This window comes from Schistocerca cancellata, chromosome 11, assembly GCF_023864275.1.
Source record: "Schistocerca cancellata isolate TAMUIC-IGC-003103 chromosome 11, iqSchCanc2.1, whole genome shotgun sequence".
Classification (NCBI taxonomy): Eukaryota; Metazoa; Arthropoda; class Insecta; order Orthoptera; family Acrididae; genus Schistocerca; species Schistocerca cancellata.
This window is the reverse complement of record NC_064636.1, coordinates 153,842,944-153,870,703: the sequence shown is the minus strand read 5'-3', so window position 1 is coordinate 153,870,703 and position 27,760 is coordinate 153,842,944. Positions and strand designations below refer to the sequence as shown.

The window sequence follows — 27,760 nt, the reverse complement described above, 5'->3', positions numbered from 1 at the left end:
TTTCCTATTTATAATCAGTAATTCTTTGATACTGTTTTACACTCTATAAGTTGCCCATACTCTGTTGCATTTAGTTATGGTTAGTTACCTATACACTGGCTACATCACGCTTGTCCGTCCTTTTTTGGACTTAAACAGTGCTTTGGCGAAGTTCCGCGTACTTTCTGTCGCAGCTGCGAAGATAATATTTCTAATAGCGACCGATAACCTACAAACATATAATATGAAACACTAATAATCGTTCTAACATCAACTAAAATGTATCATGGGGTAACAAAGGCTTTTCAACAAAACCTACGAATTTGTAATACTAAAATTCCAACGACTGACTTTAAGACACCAGTTTCTTCACAGAGCAACAGTCCTTCAAAACGTGGCACACTGTGGCATACTTAGTACTCAGTAAGAAAGACACATTAAACATTACCTAGATAAAAATGTACCTCTATATCCACATACACATCTACAAAATATGGATACTCTGCAAATCGCACTTAAGTGCCTGGGAGAGGGTTCATCGAACCACCTTCACAATAATTAATTAACACGTAAGGCGATGGCTTAAGGGAACGACCGTACTTGTTAATGCCTGTACTGCAGCTCCTATCAGCCACGGCTCGGACATTAACTTTATTTAATTGTTTATGCTAAAAGTAACGAAGGCCCACGAAATAGTACACAGTTCTTATCAACAGATGGCGCGCAGTCTCACAGTTATTCCCATGGTCTATAGAACGCCTTCCAAATGCGCAGTACGATCTTCGGTCAACAGATGGCGCGAGGCACTGTTGACACTTAACAGTTATTGAAATAACTGCCAGAATCAGAGGAACGGTTATCGCAGTAACCGTTACTTCTCAGTAACCGGTTATTTCTATCAGTTACGTTATTTTTTGCCACCTCTAGTCAGCTGCAACCTCGCGACTTTGCGGAAATTTGTGTGTGACATTCTCGTGGTAATTTATAAGCGTTTATAAACTGCAAACAAGATTGAGTGAAAAAATTGTTCCGGGAGTAAATTAACACGGTATTTCATTTATATTACAATAACAGCTGACTTGATGACGGTGTGTGAATGTTGTAATTTTTCAGGTTATGTTCATAACAGCCAAATACCTGATTTATTAGTGGTTGCTATTTTTGGCCTGTCCGGTAAAGTCGCTACGTGTATCTTCATAAAAGAAACGGTTGAGATTATGATGTGTTGTCAGGAGCAGTTTGCCATATGCCGTGATTTCCGTCATGTATTTCGTGACTGACGGGAAAAGGCGGACAGTGAAGTTCAAACATTCGCTATGTTAGTGCGGTTATGTTGACTTAAGTGTCATAATGCTCGTGATGATAATTTGCTGTGATCTGATGTAGACATAGAGCTGCGCCAGATTGTAGTGCTAACGTAAGCATTTTTTCAACTCATGGTTTGAGCAAGTTCACATGAAAGGAAATGCTGTAATTATGTTGAATTTTGTTAGTTTTCGCTGTGCTTTGATTATTCGTGTCGTTATATTCGTCTAATCATGTGTAAATACCATTTTGTTGTATTGTGTGGGTTTTAATGGACTACTGTATAAGAATACTGTAATTTAGGAACTGGCGAAATACGAGGTACAAATTAACTGTAATTCGTCAAACATAAAGCATTACATATCATCAGAACTCAATAGATCACTCATCATAGTTACAGTTAGTAGGAAGTAGTTTCAGTAGATGAGTTTCGTAAGAAAAAACTCACCAGTGTTTAATCTTGATGGTAATTAAGAATGAGAGCTTCCGCATTGCAGTGTGCAATCTACGTTACATGTTTATGGTTTTCTTTAATAGCAGGTTAAGATTCCAAAGTGATGCTTATGGTAAATTGAGTATACAATGGTGAATGAATACAGGTGGAGAAGTTTCAGTAATACCTATGTTGAATATGCATAGTCATTGATAAACAATCTGTATGTCCAGATTTTCATCATGTCCCTATTGGACTGAAAATAACACAACGAACAAAGTGTAGAATGAAATATTTGGTGTTATCCAGTAATTTCTCTTCGATCTATTGACTGTTTTGATTGTTTGTAATACTGAAGTTAGTGCATGCACAAGAAAATACACATCTTCCAAAATTGTCACATAGGACAGTATCTACAAGCCAGTGTTACAAAGAACCAGTAGCAACTGCAAATACTCCATTTCCAGTGCATGTTGTTTTGATTGTTCTCACTCTTCATGACATAAAAAATGTAAATGAGCTTACATCACTGAACACACTTTTCCTCAGCCACTTTGAATCTGTTTCCTGTGTAATCGCTCATCTACTGCACCCAGTAGATGAGTGAAAATACTGCCTTTGAGCGATACCTCATGGTAACAATGGAAACAGAGTGCACCTATTCTTATCTGATTGCTTTTCTTTTTCAGACTGTAGAACTGAAGCCATGGACCAGGACCCAACTATGTGGATAAAAAAAGAGGAAACAGATGAAGTAAAAATTGAGTTACACTCCATGGTGAGTAGCTTACTCATATTTCTTAACTGTGTTTCATTAATTTATGTGTATTGTGTGTGAATACATACAATTCATGTCATACTGCTGGAAACATCAGTAATTGTGTTTACTAAACTGATGAACATTCAGTCTTAAATATGACATGTTGCACAGTTTGAAATAAGCCTTGTATTAAACCTCACATAGAACTGAGCAAGAGTTTCAATTTAATGTTCAGTAAACATGGAAAACCTTAATGCACAATCCAGTTACACAGATAAGGTGGTTGCCATAAAGTGGGTATATTCTGCTCTGATAAAATTCTTTTAAATGACAACCTTAATGTGCAGCTTAAGAATAACTGACTATAGTGAATGTTAAGTGCCATTACATTTATAAATGGTATGGCTGCAGTTAATGCATTATTGCAGTGTATTGTGGTGTGGAATCAGAATTGTCATTTATTTATTGATGAAGTCACATTCGCATGGTCACCAACCTGAGAAGTACATTTTGTAGTACTATTAACATTAGGCATTGACTTTTGAATATGTGAACCAAGTGTAAGTAGAACTGTCAGCACTAAAGTTAAATTTCAGACAAATATCACCTGGAAGCATAAATTGGTACACAGCTGGTAGGTGCAGAATGAATTTGTATGTCGGTAGCAGTTTCGATGAAGCCGTGGGGTTACCTATTAAATATTGATAAGTTTGTTCATAATCACTTTCTGCATTTGCTGCACATTGTTACACACATTGTTTGTGAAACTGGCAGAATGTTACAGTTACTGCTGTCAATAATCTTACATATACATGTCACTTAAAATCTGATGTAGTGCAACTGTTTGTAGGGTATTTGGCTATCAGCAGGCAAACAAATTCACTTGGTCCCATTAATATTTTTATTCTGCCAACCAGAACTGAGGGTCCTGAGACAATCACACAAACTACTTTTCAACTATCTGTGCTGAACAAGTCTGTTTCAACATCCATCTTGGGTGCAACTGCAGAAGTACTGTGATAGCATTAATGCAGCATTTGCATTTGAATATATGTGAGTGTTTTATTATATTTTGTACGAACTATGTGTGGCAATTCATTTGATGAGAAGTATCAGTACAGTAGACCTAAACCATCACTGTGAGGAAATGATAAGAAAGTAAATATACTAAATTTTATTATATACAGTAAAAGATTGGTTAGACCCAGCATAGTTCAGGCTTTGGCTTTTACCCCTGGCATAATGATTGTTTGACATATAGAATGATATGTATGCACAACACACAGCATGTGAATGAAAATCAATTTGAAGAATCATTCACCTTGGACCTGAACCACAGAACTATTCAAACGCTACAAGGTTAAAACGGGGTGCTAGCCGCCCTTGAAATATTGGTTGTGGTGAGTGACTGACCCATAGTGCAGCTCAAGGCCTAACCTAGGTTGAAAGGTGGCAATGTGAGTGCGAGCTGACAAAGCCTAGAAATGTGAAAGCCAAATAAAGGATGTAGAAAATTGACCAGTAGCACAGCGTAATGTTTACTAAAAAATCCAAATGGTGCCTAGATTGTAACTTTTACCCACAATAAGTCTTCTCTTACAATGTGTGCTGAGTTAGTTGATGGACTGAACTTCCTTAAGACCTTAAGAGATGCATGTAGATGTTATATCAATTGAAAGACACCTTTGCCAAGTTAATTAAAACTTAATTTTTGATTGGTGTATAGTTTGGGCATGAGGACATGCTGGGAAGTAAAGGCTCAAAATTTTTATTTGATAATTATTGAAGCATTTTAATTAAAACAAACTTTATTAATATTTTACACCTTTATTCTTAATGTTTGTGTATTTATTTCAAACATAGTCACCCTGGCACTGAACACCTTTCTCCCAAAGAGACACCAGGTTGTTGGTGTCATTACTGTAGAATGTTTGATTTTGTTGATAGCTCCACAGCCTCACCTCTGCTCACACCAATTCATCACTATTATCCTTGAAGGTGTTCTTTAGGCTTTGGAAACAGTTGAAAATTCATTGAATCAAGACAGGACACTATGGCGGATGATCAATAATAATGAATCAGTGTCAGACTGTTGCAGGTTGTGTATGGTCTGGCGTTGTCATGCTGAAGGAAAGGGTGCCCCATGTGTGTGTGAATTATTTGAATTAGTGCTCTGTTTCTGAGGATTTTTTCACATGTCAACATGGTTAAATGACACACCCCTCTTACACACTGTAATTCAAAGCTCTCCAGCAGGAGGGTCCTGCATATTTTCAGAAAAGTGGAAACATCAACAGAGTAATATGCATGACAAGTAATACTTTAACTGATATAAAGAACAGAATAAAAAATTTGGAGGCATTATTTTCTGATAGATCCTTGTAATAAATTGATGCATTTGACAATTGCCTCGAATGTTGCAGAATGGTTCCCTTGTTATTGCCCAGCCTCCATTTGGAAGTCATAATACTACATCCGTATACACATCAGCCAAAACATTATGACTATGGATTTGCTATCAATATAAACTCATCCAGGCAATAGCACCTAACCTTGTCTTCTAGTCAGACACGCACGGTGTATGGAGTATCAATGAGCATGCTGACCAGATGTAAAATAGGGACTGCACACAATCTATCTTAGTCTGACCGAGAGCAGATTTTGATGGCTGGAAGGCTTGGCAGGAACATTTTGGAAGCTGCACAGCCTGTTGGGTGTTTGAGGAGTGTTGTGGCAGTTGTCTTCAACATAGGGTGAAACAAAGGTTAAACCATGTCCAGGCATTAGGGGGTTGGGCAAGCACCTGTCATGACAGTTGGTAGACATCATAGGTTGGGCAGACTGTTAAAACAAGACACGCAGCAAACTATGGTGTAACTAACGTCAGACTTTATTGCTGGGCAAAGTAAAAGTGTGTCTGAATGCACAAGCTCAAAACACTCATAATGATGAGTCTGGTTAGCTGATGACCCACGAATGTGCCAGTGTTAATGCCATGACATCAACAACTTCAACTGAAATAGACATGTAACGATTGGTGCTGGATTTGGCACAATGGCAGACCACTGCATGGTCCTGCCTTTGGGAGGGTACATTTCCATCACCCATAAAGGGAGCAGTTCCTTTACTCCTGTACTGGCAGGACCTCCATTATACTCTGGGAAAAGACCATGTGGGCACGCATGGGTTCACTGGAGCTTGCACAAGGCACTATGTTAGAAAAGGAGTATTGTAAACTGGTTGCAAACCATACCCACCTCTTACGTCATCGTTTTGATCTTCAGTCCTGAGACTGGTTTAAGGGGAGCCGGAGGTGCCTATGCTGCCCATGTTAAAATCACTAAGTTTGAGGAACATTCATGAATAAACTACCAAATAGAAAAATTTGAATTTTTTTTATTTTACATATAGAGTGGTTTAGTATTGCAGTTATGACAGAGGGAATTTGGAGTATCTTTTCTAGTTTCCTTCCAACTATTTTTTATTAATGACCCAATTTTTTTTACAAATAATTGCTTTATAATTAAATTGAAATGAAATTACTGAACACATTGCCAAATGGTTGTGTTACAATGTTTGACCACTAGGAGTGCTGTATAAAAATTTCATCTCTCTAGCTTGAGTGGATTTTGAGAATGTTCCCTATATTCGAAAAATTCTAATTTATGGGAAATGGCCTATCAAAGTTTCTCAATACATTCCTGCACTATAGGATGGATTAACAGGGTCTTATTCTTGATCCTCCAGAAGCTTCCTCTTCTGTCTTCTTTTCTGGCGTGTTGTTCCATCATACTTCATATGCTTTTCTCTTCTTTCTGCTCCTCTTATCCTTTCTCTGTCAATATTTCTTAGTGCTCGTACAGTGTTCACCCCAGCTGTAAATCCTAATGCCTTCAGAACTTCACACTTCACACTGTTCCCTTGGTTGTAGGTTGCTATTGCATCATAAATGCCAAAGTGCAGTGTTTTTATGCTTACAAACACCCTTTTAGGAATCACTTTCCAAATCAAATTGTTTACGCTCTCATTAGGATTCTGTGTCTTTCCGTGTAGACCTTTGTGTAACAATTCTGGCTGTGCTAAGTCATGAAAAATTGGTTTTATTGCATTTATCACAGCTGCTGGCAAACCATGTTTGTGATCATAGTCCTTTTTTGCATTATATTTGCACCAGAAATCTTTTGGGCACAGGCTGTGTTGAGGGTATTCATTGGAAGAGGCAGTATGAAGGAACAATGCCCACAGTGCTTTTTGCATGTCACTAACATTACTAGCATTTTGCCTTATAGCATACCCATAGTATCTCTGTAGACGTTCAATCACCTAATCAGTAAGCCTGCCTCTCCCTCCTATTGTCTTTCCATCACTGAGCTTACTTGAACCCAAAGTTTGTTTGAGCCTTCGAAGCCGTGCACCCATACGCTTTTGCACATGCCCAATGCATTCCAACTTTTCAACTACAAATTCATTTCCATATGGTTTCAGTTCCTCTATAGTCTTGAAACCTTTGGAGTCACCATCCCCAAGGTAGTATTTGTACCTAACGTTGTATCTGGGAACTGAACGTTCAAAAATTTGTTTCACTCCATCCACTTCCATTGCTCCGCTTGATCCACTAAAATTTGCCTCACAGGTTCCACTGTGCTCTCCTTTGATTTTATTTTTGCACCTACAATGTTTTGATAATATTGCAACATCTGTCACTTTTGCACTATCACCACAAGTAGCAGTTACAACCCCATTCAGGGATTTATGACCCCTCTTTTGCCAGGAACCATCTAATGCCACTACGAAATCCGTAGAACCACTGTTCATTTCTACAGATTCCTCCACTGCTTCCTTCATGGTTTTCAAAGCCACTTCTTCAACAGAGGATCCTACCAGTTCACAGTAGTACCCAAATTTGCTTGGAGGCGATGGCAAGTTCATAATTCCAGAAAACAGTTTACCAGCAGCAGACCCTTTTCCAATGGATTGAAGACCATACACAAGTCGAACATTCACATCAAACACTCTAGATCATCTCTTTGTTACCAAAGAGACTGGCATGTGAATTGTAGAAAGTCACTTGATACTTGCAACATGCACAGATTATCTTCATCTCACAAGCTAAACCAAAGTGCTTTGTTATCTCTAGTTCCACTCCTACACTTGAACACATTTTGCACAGAACACTTTCTTTCAGCACAGAAGATAATAATCCAATATTCAGTACTTCGTTAATATCATCACTGTCACTAACATATTCACGAAATCTGTCACTTCCACCAGTCAGCTTCTTGCTAGAAGATGTCACATGGCTATGGCCGGCCATGTGCTGCTTAGCAGAAGAACGCACTGTTTCAGTAATTGTAGTATCACAACTTGGTATTAGTGTTAATTTTCTTTTCCCTATGTTCTTCCTCTTCTTATATACATGGTTACTAAAATGTGGCATCGTAACCAGAACAACACTTTACACAAGAAGTATAATACTACCAACAACAGGCGCAACACTGAACGCTCTTAGCGCTTCATTTGTAACAGAAAACAATGTAGCCAACCCTTGCACACTCGCTGTATGCGTCACATAAGGTGCTGTGTGCGTAACAGGTCGAGAAAATCCCAAGCAGTTCGCCAGGAAGTCACGAAAGGGTGTTAGATGCATTCAGCGGCCGCCCATTTCCTGTGCGGGCGTGGGGGAAAATGGTAATAACTCCACTTCTAGGGCGAGTACAACAATAATTCAAAGTTTACATTAAAGAGGAATGTTCCAATTTTCGGCAGAAAAAAAATCATAGTTTTTTGGATTTGGCTCCCATTAATGCAGCTCTCCATGCTACTCTATCCTGTGCAAGTTTCATCATCTCCGAGTAACTAATGCAACCCACATCCTCCTGATGAATCTGTTTAGTGTATTCATGCCTTGGTCTCCCACTATGATTTTTACCCTCTGAACTTACCTTCAATTCTAAATTGGTGATCCCTTGACACCTCAGAACATTTCCTCGCAACTGATCCCTTCTTCTAGTCAAGTTGTGCCACAAATTGCTCTCCTCCCCAATTCTATTCAGCACCTCCTCATTAATCACATGATCTACCCATCTGATCTTCAGCATTCTTCTATAGCACCATGTTTCGAAAGCTTCTCTTCTCGTCTAAACACTTTATTATCCATGTTTCAATTCCATACATGGATACACTCCATACAAATACTTTCGGAAAAGACTTCCTGACACATACATTTACACTCCATGTTAATAAATATCTTTCGGACAGAAAGGCTTTTCTTGGCGTTGCTAATCTACATTTTATATCCTCTCTACTATGACCATCATCAGTTATTTTGCCCCCCCAGATAGTAAAACTCATCTACTACTTTAAGTGTCTCATTTCCTAATCTAATTCCGTAAGCATCATCTGATTTAATTAGACTACCTTCCATCATCCTCACTTTGCTTTAGTAGTTCTCGCTTCCCGAGCACGGGGTCCCGGGTTCGATTCCCGGCGGGGTCAGGGATTTTCACCTGCCTCGAGATGACTGGGTGTTTGTGTTGTCCTCATCATTTCATCATCATCCCGGAAAGTGGCGAAATTGGACTGAGCAAACATTGGGTAATTGTACGGGCGCTGATAACCACGCAGTTGAGCGCCCCACAAACCAAACATCATCATCACTTTGCTTTAGTTGATGTTCATCTTATATCCTCCTTCCAAGACACTGTCCATTACGTTCAAGTGCTCTTGCAGGTCCTTTGCTGTCTCTGACAGAATTACGTCCTCTGCAAACTTCAAAGTTTTTATTTCTTCTCCTTGGATTGTAGTTCCTACTCAAATTTTTCTTTTGTTTCCTTTACTGATTGCACAATATACAGATTAAACAACATTGGGGTAGGCTACAACCCTGTCTCACTCCCTTCCCAACCACTGCTACCCTTACTTGCCCCTCGACTCTGCCATCTGGTTTCTGTACAAATTATAAATAGCCTTCTGCTCCCTGCACTCAAAGAGTGCCACCTTTGGAATTTGGAATACAGTATTCCATTCAATATTGTCAAAAGCTTTTTCTAAGTCTACAAATGCTAGAAATGTAGGTCAATATTGCCTCACGTTTTCCTAAATTTCTATGGAATCCAAACTTATCTTCCCCGAGGTCTGCATCTACTGGTTTTTTCATTTGTCTGCAAAGAATTCGTGTTATTATTTTGCACCTGTGACTTATTAAACTGATAGTTTGGTAATTTTCGGACCTGTCAACACCTGTGTTCTTTGGGATTGGAATTGTTATATTCTTCTTGAAGTATGATGGTATTTTGCTTGTCTCGTACATCTTGCTCACCAGGTGGTAGAGTTTTGTCAAGGCTGGCTCTCCCAAAGCTGTCAGTAGTTCTAATGAATGCTGTCTACTCCCATGGCGTCGTGCGGTAGCGTTCTCGCTTCCCACGCCCGGGTTCCTGGGTTCGATTCCCGGCGGGGTCAGGGATTTTCTCTGCCTCGTGATGGCTGGGTGTTGTGTGCTGTCCTTAGGTTAGTTAGGTTTAAGTAGTTCTAAGTTCTAGGGGACTGATGACCATAGAAGTTAAGTCCCATAGTGCTCAGAGCCATTTGAACCATACTCCCATGGCCTTCTTTCAATTAAGGTTTTTCAGTGCTCTGTCAAACTCATCATGCAATATCATATTTCCCATTTCATCCTCATCTGCGTCCTCTTCCATTTCCATAATATTGCTTGCAAGTACATTGCCCTTGTAGAGAGAGCTTCTATATATTCCTTTCACCTTTTTGCCTTCCTTTCTTTGGTTGGAACTGGTTTTCCACCTGAGCTCTTGATACTCTTACGTGGTTCTCTTTTCTCCAAAGGTCTCTTCAATTTTCCTGTAGGCAGTATCTATTTTGCCCCTAGTCGTATATGCCTCCACATCCTTAAATTTGCTCTGTACCCATCCCTGTTTTGCCATTTTGCATTTCCTGTCGATGTCATTTTTGAGATGTTCGTATTCCTTTTTGGCTGCTTCATTTACTGCATTTTTATATTTTCTCCTTCCATCAATTAAATTCAATCTCTCTTCTGTTACCCAAGGATTTCTACTAGCCCTCGTCTTTTTACCTACGTGATCCTCTGCTGCCTTCACTGTTTCATCTCTCAAAGCTACCCTTTCCTCTTCTACTGTATCTCTTTCCCATATTCTTGTCAGTGGTGTCCCAATGCTCTCTGAAACACTGCACAGCCTCTGATTCTTTTAGTTTATCCAGATCTCATCTCCTAAAATTCCTACCATTTTGCAGTTCCTTCAGTTTCAATATACAGTTCACAACCAATGAATTGCGGTCAGAGTCCACATCTGCCCCTGGAAATGTCTTACAGCTTAAAACCTGATTCCTAAATCTCTGTCTTACCATTGCATAATCTATCTAAAACCTTCCAGTGTCTCAAGACCTCTTCCATGTGTACAACCTTCTGTCGTAATTCTTTAACGAAGTGTTAGGTACACTATGTGATCAAAAGTATCTGGACCCCAGGCTGAAAATGACTTAAAATTTCGTGGTACCCTCCATCGGTAATGCTGGAATTCAGTATGATGTTTGTCCACCCTTCGCATTGATGACAGCTTCTGCTTTTGTGGGCATATATTCAATCAGGTGCTGGAATGTTTCTTGGGTAACGACAGCCCATTTTTCAGAGAGTGCTGCACTGAGAAGAGGTATCAGTCGGTCAGTGGGGCCTGGCACAAAGTCGGCATTCCAAAACTTTCCAAGGATGTCGTATAGGATTCAGGTCAGGACTCCATGAAGGCCACTTCATTACAGGAATGTTATTGTCATGTAACAACTCCACCACAGGCCGTGCATCGTGAATAAGTGATCGATTGTGTTGAAAGGTGCAATTACTGTCCCAAAATTGCTCTTCAACAGTGGGGAGCAAGAAGGTGCTTAAAACATCAATGTAAGGCTGTGCTGTGATAGAGCAGCACAAAACAATAAGCGGTGCAAGCCCCTCCATGAAAAACATGATGCCAAGTTAGGCTAAGTTTCCTTTAATTTATGTCTATGGCCACAAACTTTTGACCATCATCAGATCTGCAGCAAAAATGGGATAAACATAAATACTCGCAGATTGTCTACAGCTTAAAAAAACAATAAAAAGACCATAATGAAAAGTACTACTGACATATTTCTGCACTTTAAATATGAAGAGGCATACCTGTTTCATAAAAACAAAGTCCTAATGTACTGCAGCCATAGTAGCATCGTTAAATGTTAAATGTGGAATCAGCACCAGCATCGTCAAATACATTATCAATATACCGTAACATATAAATAACATCACATGCACGAGTCATGTTGTCAGTAGTGCTACTGTTGAAAACAAGCTGCTGTACAGTAGCCACAAGATGTTTGTGTTGTAAGGTCACCAGATGTCGCTAATGTTGGCATACACTAGTTTTCAATAATTAATTGAAACAGCAGAAATAAAGGGGGATACAATAGTTGAAGTCTGTAATAAGCTTATAATTTATAAAAGGCATTACAGTAATAAAAAGCAGTAAAAAAATGACATAAGTAATATTGTTATAAAGAGGAAGAGTTAAGAAACAGTGGTTGACATGTGCTCAAGTGCCAATATTCTAGATAATGATGTTAATATTGAACACCAGTGACAGTGCACCTGGTAAAATTAAACAACCATAAAACAAATTGCTAAAGGAGCCACAAATGAAAGAAAACATAGTGCTGCACATAATTAGTGTCCTCTGTTACCACTAACGCCAGTATTCCGCACAGGCGGGAAGTGGTTGGAGGAATGTGACCGGCAAAGGGCCCTTCGTACCCTGCGGCACTCCATTGCAAGAAAATAATGATAAAATTCTGTAACAGTGGATGATCCACATTATCTGATAAATGCAGTCTATGAAATGAATAGAGAAGGAACAAGAACATACTAGAGTCATGCGTAAAACGTGTGAAAACTAAATAAATTAGTGATGCACTCAATACTAGGTGAACTTATCAACACACCATATATAACAGTGGCGTGCAGTGGTTAGAGTAAAACATTGTCAAATAAAGCAAAGTAGGCATTGGGCACAGTCATTTTGCCAGTTAAGCAGTTTAGTTGGTTCTCTGTTTTTTGCTTTATAAATTTAAAGCTCCTCTAACAAATTGAGTAGCTGCTCGACCATGAAATTAAAGTTTTCTCACCACTTGCCTAACTGTCATAGTACTTGCAGTTGATCCTGATGCAGTGTGCAATTCCTGTCCGTTGCTCTGGATAGATGTCTGCCTATTACACATTACGACCCTCTTTAAGTGTTGGCAGTATCAGTCAGTCGACAGAAAAGATCGGTCTATCCGCTTTTGTGCTGTACGTGTCCCTCCATGTTTCAGTGTCACTATCGCATTGGAAACAGTGGACCAAGGGATGTTTAGGAGTGTGGAAATCTCACATACAGATGTATTACACAAGTGACACCCTATCACATGACCACATTCGAAGTCCATGTGTTACGCGGAGCACCCCATTCTGCTCTTTCATGACTACATAGGTCGCTGATGTGGAGTACCTTGCAGTAAGTGGCAGCACAATGCACCTATATGAGAAACTAATGTTTTTGGGGTGTGTGGATACTTTTGAGCACAGTGTATGATGAAGTTATGCTCTGTGCAAAATTCTATCAGATGGCTTCGTCTTTCATTCCTTACTCACATTCCATATTCACCTACTACTTTTCCTTCTCTTTTCCAACTATCGAATTCCATTCCCCCATGACTATTAAATTTTTGTCACCCTTCACTATCTAAATAATTTTATCTCATCATGCATTCCTTCAATTGTTTCATTATCCATGGAGCTAGTTGGCATATAAATTTCTACTACTGTGGTAGGCATGGGCTTCATGTTCATCTTGACTATAATAATGCATTCACTATGCTGTTTGTAGTAACTTACCCACACTCCTTTACTTTGATCCTTTATTAAACCCACACCTCCATCACCCCTATTTTATTTTTATTTATAATTCTGTATTCATTTGACAAGAAGTCTTGTGCCTCATGCCATTGAACTTCACTAATTCCCACTGTATCTAGCTTTAACCTATCCATTTCCCTTTTTAAATTTTCTAACCTACCTGCTGAATTAATAGATCTGACATTCCATGCACCAATCTGTAGAACGCCAGTTTTCTTTCTCCTGATAACAACTTGGTCCCGAGTTATCACCACTTGGAGATTTGAATGGGGTGCTATTTTACCTCTGGAATATTTTACCCATGAGGATGCCTTCATCATTTAATCACAAAGTAAAGCTGCATCCCCTCAGGAAAATTTATAGCTGTGGTTTCCCCTTGCTTTCACCTGTTTGCACTATCAGCACTGCAACACCATTCTGGTTAATGTTAAAAGGCCAAATTAATCATTCATCCTGAAAGTTGCCCCTGCAACTACTGAAAAGGCTGCTGCCCCTCTTTCAGCAACCACATGTTTGTCTGGCCTCTCAGCAGATACCCCTCCATTGCAGTTTCACCTTTGGTACGGCTGTCTGTATTGCTGAGCCACACAAGGCTCCCAACCAGTGACAAGATCCATGGTTCATGTTAGGTCCACCCCTTCATGATGATCATATTTCGCAATGGCAGTGGCATTTTTCATCAAAATTATGCACCATTTCACAAGTCCATGAGTGTGGTGGAATGGTTTGAGGAATACAGTGGTGAGTTCCAATTGATGTGATGGCCACCCAATTTGCCAGCTCTGACCCTGATCGAACACATCTGGGATGTGATTTAACATAATGTGTGCCAACTACCTCAAATGATTTACCAAGGTCTAGTTGCTTCCATGCCACAATGTCTCCCTGCTGTTATCTGTGCCAAAGGTGGACATACCAGCTTTTAGAGTGCTGATCATAACGTTGGGACTGATCAGACTATGGCACTTACCATACTTGAAAGAAGATTGTTTTATTGTAGTTATGGTGATAATGATAGTGGCACATCAAGTTCGGCCAAACAGCACATGCCGCCCATGAGCCCTGCATGGATCACCCTCCAGTCCAGCTTCAAGACACCGACTGGCTGTGAAATGCACTGCTTTTCCTCGCCACCCAGTGTGGCTCCACAACACCACTGGTGCCACGAGATCCAAGCTGTGAGAAGTGACATCTGCCAGGCACATGAGGCTGGAATTCAGAGACGGACCCCACCATATCTTAACATCCCCCACCAAACCAAATTCCCCCTGCCCTGCCATTAAAGAGCCCTTTACATCAGACTCTCCTTCACCCGGGTAATAAGCACACGTGAGTTTTACTTGTGCAGAAATTCAGAACCAGGTGGTTTGCCAGGCTCACCACCCTGGCAGTCTCATAGGGTACAGAGAACTGAGGAGCCAGCTTGCTAGCGAACCTTAACTCCCCTTTTTGAGCAATATTAGGATTTTGGACTAACACTGTCCCCAACCTTTGCACTGAACCATTTAGTCCATGATTGTTGCAGATGGCTAGCCTGTGATGTGAAATTTTGGAATTATGCCTAGCCTGGTGCCAGTTGTGCTGTGTTAATGCTAGGGTGACTTGTTCTGGAAGCAAATCATTGATTGACCACAGGTTGACAAGAGGAGAATTGACTGGATGTGCTAGCATAAGGAATACTGGAGGAGCCTCCAGGGACTTGGGTTGTGCAGTGTTGAAGACAAAATTGACCCATGGTACTGACATGTCCCACTTCATCTGAGCCTTGTTGCGAAAGATAAGCACAGCCTTCAACTTTCAGTTCACCTGGTCAGCAAAGTATGCAGGTAATAAGGATTTGTGATCACATCCTTAATTCCATTGACAAAGGAGAACTTCATGAATAGCTGGGAAGCAAAAGCAGCAGCATTATTGCTGACAAGCACCCTGGGTGGCCCATAAAGAGAAAAAATTCATAACAAATGCTGGATAATTACCAGAATAGTCTCTCTTCTGCTCGGAATGAGAGAGAGAAAAAGAGAAGTTGTTCATAATAACTATTAGGTGCCGAACACCCATACGTGTGGAAGTGGTCCTATATAAAAAATTTATGCATCAGGTGTCTCTCTAAAAGCCCCATGGGAGAATTCGTGTTGGGCTCAGCTCCCTTACAGCTCACACTCCCCCCACCAAATTCTGGATGTCCTTATACAGGGAAAACCAGGTGACATGTTGAACGATCTTGACCCCCACCAACCTTCAGTCTTTGTTATACAGGGAGGACCAGGCGATGTGTTGTCTAATCTTAACAGTTGTGTAAATGCCCAAATGACTGCCTAAGAGGGTGTTACGGAAGTAATGAGCCAAAACCTAACTAAGAGGCTGAGTGTCAGTCTCTAAACAAAAGTCTCGGTGTTCAAAATAAAATCTGAATTTGTCAAGGGAAAACAGAACTGCGAAGGCTTCCTATTCATACATAAAATATTACATCTCCACAGGTGAAAGTTTTAAGGTGCATAGGCTATAGAGCATCAGCCTGCCACAGACCCATCTTATTCTGTTCCTGCAGGAGGCCAGCTGCCACTTTCTGCTCCAGAAAAATTACAGGTGTCCATCTGCAAGAACAACAGGAGCTCAAAATTGGGTATGGCTAATACTAGTGGGTTAGTAAGTGCCACCTTAATGCCTTCAAAAGATTCCTGATGACTTTCATCCCATTTGAAATTTCTTAAATCGTTAAGGCATTTGCCATGTCTATGAACGGTGCCACACCTTTCTTATTTCTAGGAACTGGGAATTTTCACAAATCACCAGTATACTCCTGGTCAATTCTAATGCAATCAGTGGAACTAAGATGTCCCAAGAATGAAACCTATGTACCAGTGTGATTTTAGATGGTTTCACATCAAATCCCACCTCCCTCTGGTAAACCAGGTCTGCAAAATGTTGCAGGTGTCCAGACAGACTAGCACTAAAAATAACAATGCCATATGGGTAATTATACACACACTTGAAATCACCCAAAACACAATCTAGAAGGCAAGACAGAATGGCAGCTGTCACTGACAAACCAAAGGCCATCCTGTTAAAATCGTAGAGGTTCCAGTCTGTACAGAAGGCAGTACTATGCTTGGAATCCTCTGTTAACATGATCTGATAATATGCCTGATTGAGATCCAGGACAGTAAAATACTGAGCCCCACTGAATGAAGAAAAACAATTTAGGTACATTTGGAAGTGACAGATTCAAAAGTATCTTCTCATTAACTGCTCGATAATCCACAACTGGATGAAACACTGCTCTGCTGCCCATAGATATTGAGAATATGGGAGAAGCATAGGCTGAGGCTGAGGGCCCGATGACCCCATCGAACAACATATTATTAATCAAAGCACATATACATTTCATCTTTTATAGAGAAAGTTGTAAAGAACGTACCTCTCTGGAATGTCATTTGTAAGGCGAATCTTGTACTGGATTTTATTGGTGATGTCCAGTCTGTTAGTTAACATCTGCACTAAACAATCAAGAACTTCCAGTACCTCCTTCACCTCTACTAGACCAAGGTGACTGAGCCCAAATGGCGAACATTGCGGTAACACTATGAATTCCAGTGGCAACCTGACAGGAGCACAACATGAGTTTTTCAGCTGGGTTAAATTTCAAATAAACAACCCTGCCTTGACAATCTAATGCCAACCCACTACCACTTACAAAAACACACCCCAAAATTAAATTCACTGAAAGATTTTTAATTACTTTCCACTTCACAGGCCAACAAAATTTTCCAATACTCAGTTTTGACAGCCAGAGGCAACATCTGCCCAGTGAGAGCTCGACATTTGGAGGATGGATGCAAACAATGTAATTCACAGGTATGGCAGAACTCCAAATACCACAGATAATCTAGACGACAAACTGAACTACGATAGTTAAGGAAGGTGCACACTGGTTCCTAGTTAAATTGTTCCCAAAGATAAGGCAGTGGTTTCTGTACCTCGGACTTGACAGACACAGCACTCCGGTAATAGAAAACACTACCATGCCTCTTCCATTCCTTGTGACATCAGTTGTTTGACTCTTCTTCCATGGAACTGGAAATTGCCATACAAGATGCCCCTCTTTGTTACACTGGAAACACATCCTATGCTCCTTCTGGGTGGTCCCCTTTTAAATTGCCTGGAATCTCGATCCCCATCTTGGTAATGATGCTGAAACCCCCATCAGTACTGGTGCGCGAAACTCGGGCATCAGTAGCGGACACCAAAGCCTCTAATCCAGTAAAAGCTGTGCATTTATTATCGAAGGTAATCCATGAACGGTCCTGTGGCTGCATTTTCTGTAATATATTATTGAGTATTTGTATCTCTGTGACTTGCCATTCCAAGGCTGGAATAGCCATACATATTCATCTCTGCACATAGGAAAAGGTTCATTAGGAAACTGCACTTATCAAAATGTTTATGCTTGAACAGCCTCTTAATATGAGATAATTTTGACCCAATAATTGATTTCCATGATTCCCTCAATCCTGCACTTTTGTGTAAAATTAGGCTGAAAACACAGCTTAACACAGGGGGTGCAACGAATGAACAACATTATTGGAGACAGCAAAAGCATCAGCATGAAACATAAATTAGGCCATGATCCTCAAAATGGATTTCACCTGTCTTAAATTCTAATTTTAAATTTCTATTATAGTTTGAAGCAGTAACATTATTTGGTAAGGTAATTTTCCAAATTGATTCCCCTCTGGTCCTTGGAGGTGTTTCTAGCATTGCTACTACTTCCAGCAGTTATCTGTTGTTGGGAGAATCTTGTTCACTACCTATTGCGCCTAATTTCTCTAAATCGAGGTGGCTGACACCACTTTGCAAGTCATCACCTGCCGTTGTAATTGCAGAGCTAATCTAACCTGCTCAGAATAGATTACATTGTGAAATACCCCACAAGTGATTATCCCAATTCAATTCTGTCTGAATTGCGTATATTTGCTTATGGTGTGGCTGACTACTTTCTAAACACTCTACCTCCTGACACAAGGTTGTCATGGCCAGAGCTCAGTCAGCATGAGCAACACCTACCTCCCTGAATCAGTTTGTACTAATCACCAAGGGGTATTCTACACCGGCATGCCGATGAGCCACAAGTTGGGCAACACTGCCCTTACATAGCAGCTGACACACTTTTAATTCGTAGATCAACTGTTGCTTCTTCAATAAGGACAAACTGGGACAGTCATTGGACCCCATGTTTAGCAGTGGACACCTACAAACACACACCTCATGGTGAATGACAGTATGAGGATACCTTGCCCCCTCCCCCCTTTCCTTCCAGGAAAATAACCATCCTCTTGTTACCAACCAAACATCCAGCAGGAACAGGGAAATTAAGTGGATGGAGGACTGGAGAGACTGGGGTTCACATGAGTCACCATTGTTCATTAAAACAAATTTATTTAAGAAAAATAACTAAAATCAGATACATTAGCAGGGTTACAAACAATACTCTGAACTTTTCAAGTTTAAGACATTACACACCTTAGTTAAGTGACAATTTAAATAAGGCAATAGTGAAAGACAAAAGCTGTGGCTGGCTTCAGTTCTTAGACTTTTGATTCAAAATTTCCGCCTTCACAAACTGCAATTCAGAAAATGCTTCAACAAATGAACAAATAATTATTTGGAAACAGATGGCTCTTTAAGGCAACAGAGAAGCATAATTCATCTCAAAGGTTAAAACTGAATAGTTATACTGGAAGACAGGGCAGTTTATAGCTGCCTCAGGACCACTAGAATAAGGAAATTCTTAAAATACCTAGATAATTTGAAAAAGTAAACAAGTGCACTGATTTCTAGAGCTGCCTTCAGGCAGACAGAACAATTGTCCTTAAATCTTGCCCCAATAAGCAGTTAAGTAATTAATAAGAGAATGAGTGTCACAGATTGATATAAATGGCTTCAGGCACAGTGAAAATTCTATTAAGGTATACCACAGAAAATGTGTAAGTGACACAGTAAGCATAGCAGTCCAGAACACCATTTAAAAAGGAGAACCAGTAATTAGTACTCTGAACCAACTTGTAGAAATAGGTAAGTAAAAGGGGGGGAAAGGTCACCCCATGACAACTTTAAAATATCAAACAGTTGAACAATTAAATCTAGTAAGCAGTAACTAGCTGTGAGACGGAATAAATTTCTTTCACTCTCCATTTCACAAATGGCTAGTGAACGAACACACAAAAAATCCTTCAGAGCTCAGTAACACTGGATAGTTTTACACACTTTTGCTTTTTGCAGCCTGTGAACCTCAAACTTTCACAAGGCTGGACATCTGAATATGACGTGATCGACATAGTGCCAATCAGCATGTGGCCATCCTAATAAGGCTAGACACAATGTACAAGAAGGGGACTCGACCCAACAAACCCCCAAACACCAAAATTTACAAAATGCTAGTACAAATTTCAAACAATAATTTACATAACATAGTGAAAGCAGTCCAAGGGTAGCTGGCAGTGATGCATTCCATGAAGTTGATGTACTGAGTCAATTTAAAGGCCCACAATATGATGAGCACACACACTGAGTGAAGGTCCAAGACAAAGTGTGCCAAACTGTACAAAATTGGACCATACTAAGGGAGCACCTAAATTCCACTGTCATTCACACTTAATACAGCCACATGACCACAGTAGTTGTGTAGATCAGTGGACTCTTCAGATGATTCTCATCAAAAACTTGGTCTAAGGCTAAGCATGGTCACCCTTAAAATAGTGTTCAGGATTACCAAATCATCGAATCCACTGCTGAACGAGGGGAATTAATAACACCCCTTGTGGGTCTGGGGGTTAGAATAGGCCTAGGGTATTCCTGCCTGTTGTAAGAGGCGACTAAAAGGAGCCTCACACATTTTGGCATTTATGTAATCATCCCCTGTAAGGTTTGCCCACTATTTAAAAAAATTTTTTTAAGAGTGAGCCAATTGGGGAAGGGCATCTTACATGTTGCATCATGTGCTGAGACCTATCGCATCCTTCGTCGACATGGATCTGCTCTTCTGCTCATTCTCCAACTGTTGGGTGATGTCACCCTCCTGAGTGCATATTTTTTCATCAACTGTGCAGAATCGTTCTCTACACTGATGATGATAAGGGACTTGTTTGCTTGGTTGCACCTGATACCCAGCACAGCAGCCAGTCCATTGTGGTGGGGCCATGATGTACCTTGTTGGTTGTAGTCCCCTGACCACACCGGGATTGCTCTACTGATGCCTGCGCTGCTAACTCCCCATGTATGCCGAGGAGTAAATGCCCATCACCCTGGGGCATCGGGACTCCTGGCAATGGCCATCCTGCCAGGTGGCCTTTGCTGTGGCTGGGTGGCACCTGTGGGGAGGGCCCCTGGTAGGAGTGGGTGGCATCAGGGCGCAATGAAGCATAGTACATTATCTCTTGTTGGTGGTCAAACACCAGCAGTCTCTAAGCATTCATGGGCTCAATTCATCACAAGGGAGTACAACCCCAAATAATTCCCCTCCATGGCCACACCATGGGAGGATCGTCAGGCTAAGGATGGCAGTGACTCTTATTCACCCTGGTACCTTGTGTGCTCAAGAGCTGATGGGGAATCCTACATGATGATAAAGCCTCAGTTTCTTGTTGAGCATTTAGAAGACAAGTTTGGGGAGGTGGAGGGCTTGTCCAGAATGAGATCTGGGTCAGTCTCGATCAAAACAGCATCCTCTGCCTAGTCATGGGTGTTACTGGTGTATGACAATCTGGGGATGTTTCTGTAACTATCACGCCTCATAAGAGCTTAAATATGGTCCAGGGTATCATATTTCAGAGACCTTCTTTTGTAGTCTGACAATGAGCTGCATGCCAATTTAGAGTGGCGAGGTGTACATTTCATTCGACGTATCCACCGGGTTCCGAGGGATAATCAGGTAGCCATTGGTGCCTTAATCTTGGCCTTTGAGGGTGATACATTACCCGAGAAGGGCAAAGTGATGGTATACTGCTGTGATATAAAGCCCTATATCCATCCCCCCATGCAGTGCTTTAAATGTTTGGAAGTTTGGCTTCCTGCTGTACTTCCAGCCTCACATGTTGGGATTGCAGACACCTGTCACATCCCAATACTCCATGTGCCCCGCCTCCCATCTGTGTCAACTGCAGACAGCACCATTCACCTTGCTCACCTGACTGCAGGATTCACCAGGAAGAAAGGAAAATCGGAGTAAAAGACCCTGGGCTGACTGACTTACACTGAGACCAAGAGGAAATTTAAATGCCTACATCCTGTTCAGACATCATCTTATGCTGCCGCTACAACCGTTCTAGCCTCATCAGCTCTGCCAACTCTAGTCCCTGTCAGTCTGAAGACTACACCTGCCCCTTTGATGGTGGGGTGCACTACCCTCCCTGTTGCTTCTTCACCACCTACTTCAGGAGCAATTCCCCCCAACCATCAGGGTATCAATCCCCACTTCTGCACTGGAGAAGCATAAGTCTTCTTTGGCTCCTCTTGCTAGGAAGGGGTCCCTTGGCTCACTCCCTTCTCAGGTTTCTGCTAGTCGGAAAGATGACACCCGCCAGTGGCTGAAGAGACCAAAAGCAGCTGGCCATAGTGCTTCACGCTCGTCCTCAGTCTTGGAGACTGAATCAGCGAAATCCTCCCAGCCAGGGAAACCCAAAGAGCAGCGAGAGGAATCCGAAAAGAAGATTCCAAGGGAACTGTGGTGGCACCCACACCACCACTACGTACAAGCTGTGCATCTGCGGATCAGGTGGGGATTGTGGCGTCTGCTGAGCACCCAGATCTCACCAGACCTTCAGACACAATGGACATAGACTGCTTAGGCAATGAGTTGGTGGCAGCAGGTGACCCTCAGGCGTAAACTGCCTCGTTGAATGTTCCATGCCTCCCCACCCTCACTATGTCATCCTCCAGTGGAATTGCAGCAATTTCTTCCACCACCTAGTGCAGCTACAGTCTGTTAAGCTTAACACCTGGTTTCTGCATTGTCCTCCAGAAAACCTGGTTCCCGGCAATGTGGATCCCTGCCCTCTGTGGCTGTAAGGGACATTACAGGAACTGTAGTGACTATAATGGAGTGTCAGGTGGAGTTTGCATTTATGTATGTAACTTGGTCTGTAGTGAACATGTGCCCCTTCAAACCCCTCTAGAGGCTGTGGCTGTCAGAATAAGGGCGCCACAGGAAATAACTGTCTGCAATGTATATCTTCCTCCAGACTGTGCAGTACCCCTGAATGTATTAACGCACTGATTGACCAACTCCCTAAACCTTTCCTATGTCTGGGAGATTTTAATGCCCATAACTCCTTGTGGGGTGGTACCATGCTTACTGGCTGTGGCATAGATGTCGAAACTTTACTGTCCCAATTCGACCTCTGCCTCTTAAATACTGGGGCCGCCACACATATCAGTGTGCCTCATGGTAGTCACTCGGCCATTGATTTATCAATTTGGAGCCCAGGACTTCTCCCATCTATCCACTGGAGAGCACATGATGAACTGTGTGGTAGTGACCAATTGCCCATCTCCCTGTCATTGCCCCAGCGTCAGGCTCTGGTGTGATAGTGTCTTTCAATCACAATAGCGGGAGAGCACCATCATTCCGGTCTTCGAACCCAGTAAAAACCCACTTGATGTGGATAGCTATCGGCCCATCAGCCTCACCAACGTTCTTTATAAGCTGCTGGAACGTATGGTATGGCGGAGGTTGGATTGGGTCCTGGAGTCACGTGGCTTGTTGGCTCCATGTCAAGACGGCTTCCGCCAGGTTCACTCTACCACTGATAATCTTGTGTCCATAGAGTCTGCCATCCGAACAGCCTTTTCCAGACGACAACACTTGATTGCTGTCTTTTTTGGCAACACTTGATTGCTGTCTTTTTTGGCAACACTTGATTGCTGTCTTTTTTGGCAACACTTGATTGCTGTCTTTTTTGGCAACACTTGATTGCTGTCTTTTTTGGCAACACTTGATTGCTGTCTTTTTTGGCAACACTTGATTGCTGTCTTTTTTGGCAACACTTGATTGCTGTCTTTTTTGGCAACACTTGATTGCTGTCTTTTTTGGCAACACTTGATTGCTGTCTTTTTTGGCAACACTTGATTGCTGTCTTTTTTGGCAACACTTGATTGCTGTCTTTTTTGGCAACACTTGATTGCTGTCTTTTTTGGCAACACTTGATTGCTGTCTTTTTTGGCAACACTTGATTGCTGTCTTTTTTGGCAACACTTGATTGCTGTCTTTTTTGGCAACACTTGATTGCTGTCTTTTTTGGCAACACTTGATTGCTGTCTTTTTTGGCAACACTTGATTGCTGTCTTTTTTGGCAACACTTGATTGCTGTCTTTTTTGGCAACACTTGATTGCTGTCTTTTTTGGCAACACTTGATTGCTGTCTTTTTTGGCAACACTTGATTGCTGTCTTTTTTGGCAACACTTGATTGCTGTCTTTTTTGGCAACACTTGATTGCTGTCTTTTTTGGCAACACTTGATTGCTGTCTTTTTTGGCAACACTTGATTGCTGTCTTTTTTGGCAACACTTGATTGCTGTCTTTTTTGGCAACACTTGATTGCTGTCTTTTTTGGCAACACTTGATTGCTGTCTTTTTTGGCAACACTTGATTGCTGTCTTTTTTGGCAACACTTGATTGCTGTCTTTTTTGGCAACACTTGATTGCTGTCTTTTTTGGCAACACTTGATTGCTGTCTTTTTTGGCAACACTTGATTGCTGTCTTTTTTGGCAACACTTGATTGCTGTCTTTTTTGGCAACACTTGATTGCTGTCTTTTTTGGCAACACTTGATTGCTGTCTTTTTTGGCAACACTTGATTGCTGTCTTTTTTTTGACTTACGTAAAGCATATGACACGACTTGGCGACACCATATCCTTGCCACATTGTATGAGTGGGGTCTCCGGACACCACTCCAGATTTCTATCCAAAACTTTCTGTCGCTCCATACTTTCCATGTCCAAGTTGGTGATTCCCATAGTTCCATTCATATCCAGGAGAAGGGAGCCCCGCAGGGCTTTGTATTGAGTGTATCTCTATTTTTAGTGGTCGTTAAGTCTAGCAGCAGCTGTTGGGCCCCTTGGTCTCACTTTCTCTGTATGCAAACGAATTCTGCATTACGTACTGCTGCTCCAGTAGTGTTGTTGCTGAGCGGCGCCTCCAGGGAGCCATCAACAAGGTGCAGTCATGGGCTCTAGCCCCCAGCTTCCAATTTTCGGGCGCAAAGTCGTGTGTTAAGCACTTCTGTCAGTGTCATACCGTTCATCCGGAACCCACACTTTACCTTAATGATGATCCACTCACTGTAGTGGAAACATGTCAATTCCTAGGACTGGTTTTCGATGCTCGATTGACTTGGCTCCCTCATCTGCCTCAGCTTAAGCAGAAGTGCTGGCAGCACCTCAATGCCCTCCATTGCCTGAGCAACACCAATTGGGGAGCAGATCGCAATCGTCAATTGACTATGAGAGTGTGGTTTATGGTTTGGCAGGGCCTTCAGCTTTGCATTTATTTTAACCTGTGCACCACTGTGGGGTTCAAATAACAACAGGAGCTTTTAGGACGAGTCCGGTGACCAGCATACTGGTGGAAGCTGATGTCCCTCCATTGCAGATCAGACGTGCACAACTGCTCGCCAGTTATGCAGCACACATTCATAGTTTCCTGAGTATCTGAATTACCATCTCCTTTCCCTGTCCCCGGCAGTCTATCTCCCGCATCAGCAGCGCAGATCGGGGCTAATGAATGCGGTTCATGTGCGGTCCCTTCTCTCTGAACTGGAGTCCTTCCCTTTACCACGTCTACTTGTTGTCCTTTCCCATACGCCTCCATGGTGTACGTCTCGGCCGCAGCTTCGTCTGGACCTTTTGCATTTCCCTAAGGACTCTGTTAACCCCTCCACTCTGCGCTGTCACTTCCTCTCGATTCTGAAGTGGTTTACACCGATGGCTCAATGGCTGATGGTCATGTAGGCTTCGCATATGTTCATGGAGGACATATTGAGCAGCACTCCTTGCCACTTGACTGCAAGGTTTTCACTGTAGAGCTAGTGGCCATATCTCATGCTCTTGAGTACATCCGCTCATGCCTTGGTGAGTCATATCTCCTGTGTACTGACTCATTGAGCAGCCTACAAGCTGTCGGCCAGTGCTACCCTCACCAACCTCTGGAAGCATCCATTCAGGAGTCATCTATGCCCTGGAACAGTCTTGCCCTTCCGTGTTGTTTTTGTGGACCCCAGGTCACGTCAGAATGCCCAGAAATGAACTTGTGAACAGGCTGCCAAACAGGCGATGTGGAAACAGCTTCTGGAGATAGGCATATCCGAAGCTGACCTGCGTTCTGTCTTACACCGCAGGGTTTTCCGATTTTGGGAGATAGAATGGCATAACAGCACGCACAACAAACTGTGTGTCGTTAAGGAGACTATGAATGTGTGGAAGCTTTCCATGCAGGCCTCCCGCAGGGAATCAGTTGTCCTCTGCCAGCTCTGCATTGGCCATATGTGGCTAATGCAAGGTTATCTACTCCGTTGCAAGGATCCACGTCAGTGTCGCTGTGGCTCCCAAATGACAGTCATCCACCTCTTACTGGACTGCCAACTTTCAGCCACTCTGTGGCAAACTTTTAACTTTCCCAGCACCCTGCCTTCAGTGTTGGGCAACAATGCCTCCACAGCAGCTTTAGTCTTACGTTTTATCCGTGGGAGTGGGTTTTATACTTCTATGTAGATTTTAGCGCATGTCCTTTGTCCCTCTGTGTCCTCCACCCTAATGCTTTTAGGACGAAGGTTTTAATGTGTTGCAGAGTGGCTGCCTTTCTCTTTGTATTCTTGTGGTTGGCTAGCCACTTTAATCTACTGTCATACTTTACTCTCTTCTGTTTCTAGTGTCTCTGTTTTCTTGTCCTTTTTTGTTCATTTTAGTGTTCGTTGCCTTCCTTTCGTTCTTGTGGATTTTCTTTTCTTTCCGTTTTGTGTTACATATTCCGTCCGTTTTATTTTCACACTTCTGGCATTGTTTTATTAGGAACAAGGGACCGATGACCTTGTGGTTTGGTCCCTTTCGCCCTCTTTTAAACCAACCAACCATTTATGAATTTGCAGCCCAGGGCTTCTTCCATCTATCCAATGGAGAGCACATGACAAACTGTGTGTTAGGCCCACGGACGCCTGCCCAGATGGGCTTTAAACAAGGCGGACTGGGAAACTTTCACCTCCGCTGTCACCGTTGAATCTCCCCCACAAGGGAACACTGATGTGATGGTTGAGCAGGTGACTACAACAATCCTTTCTGTGGCAGGAAACATGATCCCTCTCTCTTTAGGGTGTCGCCAGCGAAAGGCAGTCCCTTGGTGGTCGCCGGAAGTCACTGAAGCAATTGAGGAGCATTGGCAAGATCTACAGCAGCATAAGCAGCACCCTTCCCTGGAGCACCTCGTATCCTTTAAATGGCTCCGTGCCCACATTCGCCAACCTATCAAATGACAGAAGCAGGAGTGTTGGGAGAGATATGTCTCGACCATTGGGTGCCATACTCCACCTTCCCAAGTCTGGGCAAGGATGAAACGTGTTTTCAGGTACCAGAACCCAACAGGTGTTCCCAGTGTTAATATCAATGGCGTGCTATCTACAGACACAGTCATGATTGCTGAGCACTTTGCTGAGAACTATGCTTGAACCCCTGTGTCTGAGAAGTACCTCCCATCCCTTTGCACTCTCAAACAGCAGCTGAAAGGGAAAATAGTCTCGTTCACTACATGCTACAGTGAATCCTATAACGTCCCATTTACAGAGTGGGAACTCCTCAGTGCCCTTGCACATTTCCCCAACACTGTTCCTGGGCCAGATCGGCTCCACAGTCAGATGATTAAACATCGCTCATCTGACTACAAGTGACATCTCCTCATCAACTTCAACCGGATCTGGTGTGATGGCATCTTTCCATCGCGTTGGCGGGACAGCACCATCTTTCTGGTGCTCAAACCCAGTAAAAACCCATGTTGATAGCTATCAGCCCATCAGCCTCATCAACTCCTTTTGTAAGCTGCTGAAACATTTGGTGAGTCGGCAGTTGGGTCCTGGAGTCAGGCAGCCTACTGGCTCCATGTCAGGGGGTGGCTTCCACCAGCGATGCTCTAGCACTGATAATCTTGTGTCCCTCAAGCCGATGGCTTGATGGCTGATGATCACATCTGTTTCGCATATGTCCATGGAGGACATACTGAACAGCATTTTGTGCTTGATGGCTGCAGTGTTTTCACTGCCAAGCTGGTGGCTATATCTAGTGCTCTCGAGCACATCT

The 27,760-nt window shown here is 42.2% G+C and overlaps 1 protein-coding gene across 4 annotated transcripts in view; it reads left to right on the top strand.

The window, feature by feature from the left end:
• Positions 1–898: 898 nt before the first annotated feature.
• LOC126108760 (zinc finger protein 99-like) overlaps positions 899–27,760 on the top strand; it is a 178,169-nt gene continuing 151,307 nt past the window's right edge. For all 4 annotated transcript variants that reach the window (XM_049914110.1, XM_049914108.1, XM_049914107.1 and 1 more), the window contains exons 1-2: positions 899–1,027; positions 2,407–2,495. In XM_049914110.1, the coding sequence (XP_049770067.1) occupies positions 2,424–2,495 (72 nt within the window). In that variant the 5' untranslated portion in view covers positions 899–1,027; positions 2,407–2,423. The remainder of the gene's footprint in view (positions 1,028–2,406; positions 2,496–27,760) is intronic.